Here is an 11,054-nt window from a genome sequence, read left to right on the forward strand (position 1 = left end):
GCTGATGTCACGCGTCCTCAGCAGTAGTAAAATATCGCCCCCACACGTCTGGAGGGTGTATTACATGAAACCGTCTCCATTTGAAAAAAAATGCATTTATAATAGAATTATCTTGGTGTCGTTCTTGTTTCAAAATTAAACATTCTGAGTTTTTCTTTGCAGCCTTTGCTTACATTATGAATACACAGCACTACAGCACAAGTAAGTAAAGCAGGCTGAAACTGCATCTGAAATGAAAATATATTCATTTTTGTACTTTCAATGTTCTTTTCTGGCATTGTATTCAAAATGTTAAAACATGAAACTTAGCTTTAACGATTATGTAATGTTGATAATTAAGTAAGAAAAGCCAACAGGAAACAATAGCTTGATCTTACTGATCGTATGTTTCTATATAACTGTTTATGATATTTCAATAATCATAATCACGTTGTTCGAAGCACTCAGATAAGGGGTCCCTCACCTTAACAATGAAGGAAGCACGGCCACGACGATCATCTGGGCAAAGAAAGGACAAAGGAAGACTTTGCTCTGATGACACCTTTTACCTGAGGTCTGTGGACAGTGAATACTTTAAGATGGAGGATGAACAGGTTTGTTCCATAGACTTGGTGCATCAACACAACTTTCACAAGCCTAAAGATATCGTATAATTATTTTTTATGAAATTAAATATAATTAGTCCTTCTCCCAGGAAAACTCACTGAAAACTTCCAGGACAACTCAGAAGATCCTCTACTACACTCTCCTCGTTATGAAAGTGGCACTGTGGATTTTCCTCGTCTGGATCCTGTCACACCTCCACCTTGGCGCGCCATGTTTTCTCTTGACGCTGACCTTCTGGTTGTATTCAGGGCCAATGAAGATTGCTCTGTCCTGGGCTAAGAGGCGTCTCAGGGGTCAAGCTACTTGAACTGTTTGCATCGAGTCAACTGCACACACATTTGAGGAATAAAACATCATCGAAACGGAAAACTTTTCATCACTTCCTGCTTTACATCTTGTTCTACCTCAGAATTGAGACTCCTTATGAGATCACCAAACCTAATTTAATCTTTGTGTTTCCTTTTTTAGGAACAATGCCAAACACAAACTATTATTGTTTATAAATTTTTGGGACTATCAAGGTGAATGCCCATCGAGTAAAGACCAAGACAGCAGCAACTTTTGGTTCCATCCATTTTATTGAATGTATAGACTTTCAAACGAACTTATACAAATTGCAAAACAGCTTTTGGTAACACTTTTAGTTTTTTTTCCCATCATCTTGAAAGGAAATAAATTAAGTGGACTAAAAGTAAACAATATTGCTGAAGAAAAAAAAAAAAAACTAAACTAAACAGAAATAATAAAACAAAAAGGCAAAACGGACGAAACGGCAGAAAAGAGGCAACTGTTTTACACGACATTTCAACTGCATCTCCTGTGCAGCACTAACCAGACTTACTGCTGGCCGGTGGAACTGTGGCACCTTGTAGCGGTAGAAGAAACCACACTTCATGCTGGTAAGATGAAATCTCCTGAACGCTTTGGACATTTACAACACGGGATGTGCACGACTTTGCACAGTAGTGCTGTATCTATACACCAGGTGGCAACACAATCCCACAGAAATGCTAAAACTGCTTGAGCCTTCCACCCACTCCCTATCTCCCAGCTTTCACACCTTGTACCTCAACAGATGGGTGATATCAGAGGAAGAAAGCTATCGCTTCTCCAAAAAAGGTTCCAAAAGCAAACCTCTTTTATGCACACTTAACACTTCAAACATTATTGGGGATTTGGGATGTCTTGTTTTGTAATACTTTCCTTTTTTTTTTTTAATTTAGGCAAGTTAGACACATGCAAAATTGTAACCCGTGCTTCGACATTTGTAATTGTCATCTTCTCCTTACACATGTTCACATTCAGTAAACACGTATATTGTCATCTATAGTGGTTTCATTCAAATTTGTGTCATCAAAACTCCCATCTTTGGCTACAAAACAAGAGGATTAGTAACTGGGGAAATTACAGGGATGAGAAGATATAATAAGTAGATTTGGGGGGGGGGGGGGGGGGGGGGGGCGGTCAATACCAGCTTTGTTTGAGAAGTAGCATGCTTTTGTGTTGGAGTTGAGCCGAGGCACAGGGAGGCATAACGGAGTGGAGAAACTGATGCTCAGAGGACCTTGTGTTCGGATCGTGTCCACAGCAAGCACTGTCTGGTTTTAGCCTGTGTATTTCATTCAAACTGGTCTGTTCACACATTCATTTAAACTAACTGGGGGGGAGGGGTTAAACCTATATGTGTGGGCACAAGAACTTGCGAAGCACACCACACATGTTGTAATGAGTCAAACGTGTTAGGCTGGAACATGAGAAATGTTATTTGCGTCTGTGGGTTTAGCTCTGCACTGGAACCACGGTCCCATATGAAGCATCGGAAGGATTCTCTCTGTTTTTTCAGAGGTCAAGGCAAACGAATTGAAAAAAGGTGTCCTGTAACTTGGTCACGTTGCCTCTACTTACAAGGCATTTCCTTACACAGCAAAGAAAAAAAAAAAAAACTCTGAAAACTTCAAAATAGCATTGGAAGTAAAGCCACCAAAAATAATGTTTGTTAATAATATCAAAACTCCCAACAAACAGGCAAAAACAAACAAAAAAAAAAAGAACAACAGATCGGTCACAGCAAATCTATGTACACATACACATTAAGAAAAAGAGCTGTCAGTGGAGTGGAGGAGAAGTTGGGTGAGTGGGGATAAGAAGGAGGAGAAAGATTCGGGCAATTAGATAACCCCATGTCTTCACTCTACAGGGGGCGTTACAGGGGTTGCCATGACGGCAGACCAGGGATGGACAAGATGAGAGGAGGGGGAGAGCCACGGCTGAGTGTTCACCTCTTCTTGGGGGCTTGGGCGGTGCGGGGTGGGGTGACGGGCCGTCCAGAATTTACACCACCGTACTGGTACTTGGCCTTCTTCTCTGACGGCTTTAAGATCTGGAAGACGCAGAAAGACACAAAGAAAGAAGATACACAAGTTACTACCTCCGAGAGAGCGTTCCATTTCAGAAAAACATCACTTCTCCCTTTGGTTTTTATGGACTACCTGGAAGGAACACATGAGGGATTCGTCCACACTCATCATGCCGCCTGCATTATCAAACTCCCCGCAGTAGTTTGGAGCAGAGAAAAGTGTGACCAGCTGGCGTTTGGCAAAGAACTCATATCCATCCTCCACAACCTGTTGGAAGACACGCGTTAGTCCAACACCTACAGCGATCAATACCTAGTTAGTTTAAGAAACCACCTCTGCTATGACGGTGGAGCATTCAGCTACACCAACACCCGAATCCATTTCAAACACATGACATAGAGTTTAAATAGATGTGGCTAATTCACCGACTCCGGAGCATGAAGTGCATTTTTTGCTTAATGCAATTTTAACCGTTAAAGAATGACACATGTGGAAGAAGAGGAGAAATGAAAGCAGGAATTCAGGAAAAGCAGCTGCTGTTACGGTGTGGTTTAGCTATGGTATCTTTATTTTCTTCTCAGTAAAGTAATCAAAAATGGAGTCCAGCAATCATTAAAGTGAATTGAAAGCAACTTTAAGAAGAAGAAAAAGCACAGAAGAAAAATGAAAAAAGCAAGGTCAGTTTCTTGTGTGCTACATATCCAGGCTCTCAAACTTAATTGCAGTTCTAATTACCTGGTGGGCTCGGCAGATGAGGTCCAGGTCGTGACGGTTAAGGAACTTACTGACCACATCTGCTCCAAAGGTGAAGGAGACCCCACGGTCATTCTCTCCCCAGCCCTGGACATCCTTATCTGGATCTGACCACAACAAGTCACACAGCAGACCTGATACAAAAGAAGAAAGACGGAGGATAAAAACACTCACGGCAGGAAAGAGCTGAAAAGGCAGCATAAAGATGGAGTGGAGCTCTGTGCTGACTTTGCTGATGCAACACAGAACATCTTCTGATGGGAAAATCATTCACTCAGAAAGAGAGAGGCTGTTTTTCTCCTATTCAAACATAAATTCCTGGGAGAGATCCAGAGGAAGTGAACATGTTCAGGATCAAGTGGACACATGCAGACTGGAACAGTACCTGTATCAGGCACATCTGTTGGCCTCATGATCCTGCGGATCTGCTCCATTGACTGCAAATCAGGTGAAAGCCCTGAAACAGGAAACGAAGAGACCGTTCTTTTGGTTGGAGAAGCTACAAATACATTTGAAACTAAAGTATAGAAAAGCCACAGTTTGGATTCTGGAAGAGGGGACCAGAGCAAGCGCTCACCTCCGTGGCAACAGAAGATCTTCTCATCGATAATGGCAGCAATGGGGAGGCAGTTAAAGCAGTCGGTGAAAGTCTTCCACAACTTAATGTTGAACCTGCGCTTGCCTGGAAATGCATAAACATACATTTTCAGAACCAAGCTGCGAGCGCATGCGCTTCAGAGGCGTTTGTGTGTATTTTTGTGCAATTTGAGTCCATTTACACTCGTCATAGAACCCATAGATGCGGTTGATGGAAGCACACTCATGGTTGCCCCTGAGCAGGAAAAAGTTCTCTGGGTATTTGATCTTGTAGGCAAGTAGGAGACAGATGGTTTCCAGCGACTGTTTCCCTCTGTCCACATAGTCGCCCAGAAAAAGATAGTTTGCCTCGGGAGGGAAGCCGCCATACTCAAACAACCTCAGCAAATCTGTGTACTGCCCATGAATATCACCTAAAAAGAACACGGGAGGCAAAGGGGCAGACAGGAAGACAAGATGTTTATTTTGGCAACATTTAAGTGTAAATATAACTAAGAGGGTAAAAGCAGAGATGTTAGTGGAGAGGATGTAGAGAGCATCAAAATATACCAGAATTTCATCAAAGCCATTGCAGGAAATTACAAAAAAAAAAAAAAAGGCAACCACATTCTAATTGCCACGTATATACGCACCAGCTCCCATCAACAATTTGAAGGTATTTAGATTTTTAGAACGATTCCAGATATGTAGACTGATAAGGAGGTATGGTTGTGGCTCTATCAATAAGCAAAAGGATATGTATACAAAAAGCACCACACTGGGGCAAAAGGATGGACCACCAGGAGCAGTCGTGATCTAGGTTGATCAACGTAAAGCACACACATAATCCACACAAACTAACTTTAATTTTAACAGCTCTCCCAGGATGTGGGGTCAACCTCCTCTATATTTGACATCAGTCAGGAAGCGATTAGCTGGAGTCGCTCTCAACAAAGCACACAATTGCTGCAGTGGAGAGTCACTTCATCACCCAGCCCAGACCTGCTTCCTTTTATATCCTCTTGCACCAACTTAAGAGTTGCTCTAATTTGGGTTAAGTGCTCCAGGCACAGATGACTGAGGAGAGTCCTACCAGAACAGGACAATAACAACAGGCTTTATGGTGACCAAAAAGGAAAGTAAATGCATGTGCCACACTATTCTTATGGCTCCGCTCCATCACACGATGGCACCAAAGACAAATTAAAATGAAGCGATAGCCCTTGTTAAGCCATGCAGCTGCCTGGCCCAGAGATTAAAATGACCAACAAAACTGGCTGCAATATATTGAGGTCAAGAAACCGGTAGGCAATATTTTTTTCTATTTTGTGGTGCCCATCTGTATTCAATGTACCAAAACCCAAACCACAACTGGCACCAAAACCTATATAGCTGCAGGCCGAAACTTATTTTTGTCTGCATCCCAGGGTGCAAAAGCATATTTTCCGTGCAAATGAATGATTTAAGAGAGTCTTTTTCTGACTTGTACGCAGAGCTCCTGACGTCCTTGGCCAGTTGGCCTGAGTTTCACCATCTTTTTTTCCGTTTTCAGGTTTATTCATCTATTAAATTGTCTTTTTTCAACCCTGGACCCTGGTTATGACTCGACAAACCCTCACATTCGTAAGACCATCCAAACTCCATTCGAGGCTAAGACTTCTTGTTCCGACTGCGAGTCGCTGTTTGACTGCTGAAACACGCCTTTTTCTGTCTGATGGGTCTGGGAATCTAACTCAACCTACACGGTCAGCATATTTTGCACTTCACACACAAATGTCTCCGTTGCAGCCGTTTTACAAACACTTCAAAGTGGGAGAACTCCCACTGTGGTGATAAGATTCTTCTATACTGGTCAAAAAAAAAGAAAAAAAAGAGTGACTTGAAAGGTAACTACATTAACTATAACTATATTCTAAATATATTCTGGTGGTTACCTGGTAAGAAACACCTGCCTGTTAACTGTCACTTTCCAAATGGGAGGATTTTTAGAATATCACTCAACTAAATCAGAAAACCAAACGGTGGCAAACCTGCTAGCCTGGACTAAAATACACCAGTGAGGTGTAGGTTAAGGTTAGCATGTTAGCATGCGATGTTAGCAAATAATTAAAGACGTGGAATGCTTTATATGTAGCGCCGGTGCTAAGGATGCCTGGCGTCGGGGTAGTGTGGGTGAAATGTTCCAAATCAGCCAGGGGTTAGAAGTTCAGTAACAAAGGAGGATGAGGAGAAACCCATATTTTCAAAGTTGGTTGGAGGGATTTTGGGGGGGGGGTTTACTTGCTTGCATCAAACATATGGATGCCAAAAATATCACTGAACTTGACCTCATCAAATTGCTACTCTGCATTATTATTACTGATCACACGATCTGATGCTGGTACAGTATCAGACCTGCATAATGATCATTTCATATGCGGTTGACGGAAACTCAGCGGACAAGATAGTTTTGGTTTTCTTAAGGAAAGGCACATACATTAGTTGGTTCAGAGTTTGCGGCGCTGCGCTGGTGGGAAGAGATAAAGTACGTAGGACTCAGATTAGATATGCAGAAGCCAGCTGGAGACAGACAGCAGTGGCTTTTTCAGCAGTTAATGGCAGGAGCTCTCTTGTGAGTGTGGGATTCTTTGCTTGACTTCAACCCAGCTCCATTATAATGTCTGTGTGCTAGTGATACACAATCTGTGTTTATATGGATCCCTCTTTATAAACACTGGGCAGCTGAGTCAAGAACGCAAGAGAGACTTAATATATGACCAAGGCTGTGGCAGTGTTACATAAAGAAATGGATTGCTGCTCTGGCCTTTGTGGTCTGTGCGCTGCAGAGTGGGAGTTAGCCAAAATGTAGCTGTCTGCATGAGCTGCACTTTAAATTTTTTGATTATGTGGTTTGACATTTGTGGAAGGCCGTACGAAAACACTCAAAACATATATAGTGCTTATGAAATCGATAACTGACCCACAGAGACAGAAAATAGAAAATGCCAAGCTTTTTTCTTTTGCATGTGTGCTTATTTTCAGGTGTGATGAGTTTGCCTTTTTCTGCATTTTGTTTAGCTTTCATACGATTCTCCACTTGCAGTGAGGAAAATTTGACAGGTCCTAACCGTGCTTCAGTTTAGGACAGTTATTCCGACAATTTCCAGATTATTCGTTTTACTCGACTCCCTGCAAAGCATTCAATTCGGACGCTCTTTCTGTGGAAAGGCACAGAGGGTAACAAAAGAGAGGAAGATACAGAAAGCAATACACACAAGCAAGTAAAAAAAAAAAAAAAAATAGGCATGAGATGGTGAGAAAGAGAAGGGCAGAGATGGAAAACACTGACCACAAATCTTCAGAGGCGCCTCAAGCTCCAGCAGGATGGGCTGGCTGAGGAAGATCTCTCTGGATTTGATGCAGAGGCCCCGAACCTCTGCCTCGGTCATCTGGACTATCTTTCCTGGACGGCATCCCCGCACTGGATGGGAGACAAAAGACACTGTCAGTGTTATTGAAAACATCAACTCTTATGAAACAGCAGCAGCAGCAACCCCCTGCACCACGAGGTTCATCAGAATGCGCCCATGATGGCATCAGTTCCAACAAAGGGAAAAACAATACTACAAGAACCACATAGTTATCTTAATGCACACACTGATGAACTGTGGGCGTAATGACCCTGTGGCTTATTGCTGCTCAGTCTCAGCCATGCTTTAGAAACCCACTGCTTAAACTATGAGAACAGCCTGCATCTTCAGCAGTGGCGTGGGTTTTATTGGCTGTGGAGTTCCACTGTTAGCTTAAGCCTGCTTTAAGGCGTTCTGCCACGTCTCAGATTTATCATCTTACGATAACACTAAAACTGAGAAATCCTAACAGTCAACAGCCAAAACAAGCGGTGGTATTATATGTAAAAAAAGAAATGAGGCCCAGTTGAGGCCCAGTGCTTAAAATTCAGTTGAATTTTTAGAAAAAAAACTCTTTTGCGATGAAAACAAAAGGATGAAGAAATTCACAAGTGAGGAATTATGTAATCACTAACCATTCTCCAATTGCCTTAAAGCTAAACGCCCACTTAACGTTTTAATAAAGGGTTGCTAAGTCTAGAGAAGCAAATGCATCTTAGTGGGGTTTTTTTTTTCCTTCTTATTTTTCTCCGTTACCTATTTGGTTTCTTTCCACGAGGAATGACAATTTACAAAAATGGCAAAACTAAGAGCAATTAACATGGACTAATGATGCATTAGGAAGAAATTCCAAAAGCTTAGAGAGCGCTACTTTTGTGCATTTAGAAGCACACACACACAATGTGTTCAAATGCACTGCTAAGAGTCTCATTAGTCATGTAATCCAACCAAATCAGAGAGAAGTTAAGTGAAACGGTGAAATTTCTCAGCAGATGATGAATCTGACTGCCAAAAAGTATTTGATACCTCCGTCATCCTTGATGCTTTTCACCTTCAATTTTTCTTATCCCCGATCTGTTCCACGTCCAAATGACATGCACCAAATAAAGCATGAACTTGCAGAGGTCGGGCTCCTTACCAGGCCTCATCAGAGCAGAGTGAGTTTAGCTTGGATGCTCGGCTTCAACACTGGACCTTTTCACAGTTTCTGCTGGCCGGCACTTTTTAAAGAGATTACATTCTTCCGAATACTGAGGGGCAAAGGCTGAAATGAAGCATTGACTAGGACTTGCAACCATTAGGAACCAAAGAGCTGTTTGTGTGGGTATTTAAAGCTGTGAGACTGCACATGATTCTGGTTCAAGTGACACCGTGTACTGTGAGTTTTAATTGGAATGAATAAGTACAGTCACTGTTGCTCGGATTTTCCCTGAGATACAAGTCCCGCAGACAGCAGAGCTAAACACTTGTTATTAGCCAGTGAGATAAAAAAAAAACCATCAGTGTCATTCGTCACTGGACATCAAATCCCCTTTTGTTGCATGATAAAGATCTTTTTCAGATCAGTTAACATCATCATTTCACTCCAAAACGGGTGGATAAAACTAACAGAAAAGTCATAAGTCATATTATCTTGAGGGATATCCCTTTATATTACTGTCAGAGCCCCTTGCAATGATCATCAAGTGAAGTTAACATCACAGGATGATGCTGGGTGCGTTTTGGTTTTAATGCAAGCCAAATGAAAAAGGAGAGACCAGTTGTGATTTGTTTGAGTTCTTGAAAAAAAAAAGTCTGTGTGTAAACATGAAAAGAAACTCTTAAAGTAATCGTCAAATAAATCAATGGTACACACCAGTTGAATTATTAACCTTGCTCGTATGAAAGCTATTGTCACCTCCATCCAACATCAGATGAGTCACAGAATCTGTTATAAAGTATGCCAAGGACAGCTGAATTTGCCTTAGCGGTCCGTTTCTGACTCAGAATATCTCACCTGGGAACAGAAAAAAAAAAAAAACTCCCCTTCTTCTCAGGAGCTGGTGGACTGCCAACACAAAAGCACATTTGAACATCCCTCTTTCTGCTTTTCTTACACTTGGTCCTCAAACACCAACGAACATCCTACACACAAAAGCAGCTCCGTGACTGCAAACACAGCACGATCCCCGCTGTGCATGTAAACATTTTTGTGTAGAGGTCAAAGAAACGATCCCTTCCTTGACCTTCATTTCATTAGTTTTAGAATATCAAAACACAAATGCCTCACATTAATGTGTTGGAACTCTCTTTGACTTGTATTAACGCATGGACAGCTAAAGGGAATCTGAGAGCAATGAATCACATTAACCTGCCCACTGATGTCAAAGACATCTACAAGCCAGATGGAAGACGCAAAGATATACAAACTATGAAGCACTATTTGGAGCTATAAGAACACCCACTATCAACTGGAACGGGTGAGCTATTTATTTGTGTTTTATGTTTTCCTCCCCATTAGTTTTACCTGTCAAACGATTTCATTCTCTACATGATTCGGGTCACCATTAAAAACTAAACAGTGACTACTCTTAGCATAGGGGCATTATGGCCTGATTTTTACCAATGTTTAAAGCTAAGAACTTGCTGATTAAGCCACGGTTCCTGTCTTTCTATCCTTAAAACAATTCCCTCGAATATGTCATTACCGTTAGAAATAATTGTATGTTCAATGAATAGGAAGAACGTCCCTGCCCCTCCTTCTGAATACAATACGTTTGACAAATAAATGAGGCATGTTTCCGCAAACAAGCAGGCAATTGCAGCCAATTACACGCTAAGGCAGAGACCACCGTTTGATATAATAGTTATCAAAAGTGAACGGAGCTACGTGAGACACGTAGGCGTTCACTGCTGACAGTGTTTATAAACATGGCCAGGCGGCTAACGGCAACGTTAGCCAGAGCTAGCCGCGCACATACCGTTACCAACATTGGCCCTGTTATCACACACTGTCTTGCGTTTCCTGATGCAGCCGTGGTGACAATTAAGTAAACCTTAGCTCCAACTAAAACAACCCAAACCTCTCCCTCTGTTCCACATAAAATTGCGTACCTTCCAGAAGCCGAGAGATGAGGCTATCCACGTTCAATTCACCCTCCGCCATTTTTACACTGATGTTGTAGCGTCTACCAGTTCAATTCCCACCGCGAACACCAGGGGGCGCCATTGAGGGAAAAACAACAATTCAGTTGAACCGCCTTTATGATATTTGATTGGCTTTGGTGGTGATAGATCATATGAAAATATTCAATGATTAAATAACAAGTGGGTGCAAATGCAAACAAATGAATCAGTAAAGGACATTTATTTATGTGTATGTCATGGTTTTATA

The 11,054-nt window shown here is 41.8% G+C and overlaps 1 protein-coding gene across 1 annotated transcript; it reads right to left on the reverse strand.

The window, feature by feature from the left end:
- Nucleotides 1-1,165: 1,165 nt before the first annotated feature.
- LOC140270235 (serine/threonine-protein phosphatase PP1-beta catalytic subunit-like) lies at nt 1,166-10,851 on the reverse strand. The gene is made up of 8 exons (XM_072365350.1): nt 10,775-10,851; nt 7,621-7,752; nt 4,496-4,726; nt 4,294-4,398; nt 4,102-4,173; nt 3,699-3,850; nt 3,096-3,230; nt 1,166-2,986 (listed from the first exon to the last, which is right to left on the reverse strand). The coding sequence occupies exons 1-8, from the start codon at nt 10,824-10,826 to the stop codon at nt 2,882-2,884; spliced, it is 984 nt and encodes a 327-aa protein (XP_072221451.1). The 5' UTR covers nt 10,827-10,851; the 3' UTR covers nt 1,166-2,881.
- Nucleotides 10,852-11,054: the final 203 nt, after the last annotated feature.

The sequence above is a fragment of the Leuresthes tenuis genome, unplaced genomic scaffold (assembly GCF_036924035.1).
Source record: "Leuresthes tenuis unplaced genomic scaffold, fLeuTen1.0.hap1 SCAF_15, whole genome shotgun sequence".
Taxonomy (NCBI): Eukaryota; Metazoa; Chordata; class Actinopteri; order Atheriniformes; family Atherinopsidae; genus Leuresthes; species Leuresthes tenuis.

Bases quoted from the DNA above. Each gene is read 5' to 3' on its own strand.
- LOC140270235 (XM_072365350.1), bottom strand. From the start codon at position 10,826: ATGGCGGAGGGTGAATTGAACGTGGATAGCCTCATCTCTCGGCTTCTG. The intron at 7,753-10,774 runs GTACGCAATTTT...TCTCCCATCCAG, and splicing joins CATCTCTCGGCTTCTGGAAG to TGCGGGGATGCCGTCCAGGA. The intron at 4,727-7,620 runs GTCAGTGTTTTC...TGTTCTTTTTAG, and splicing joins GGCGCCTCTGAAGATTTGTG to GTGATATTCATGGGCAGTAC.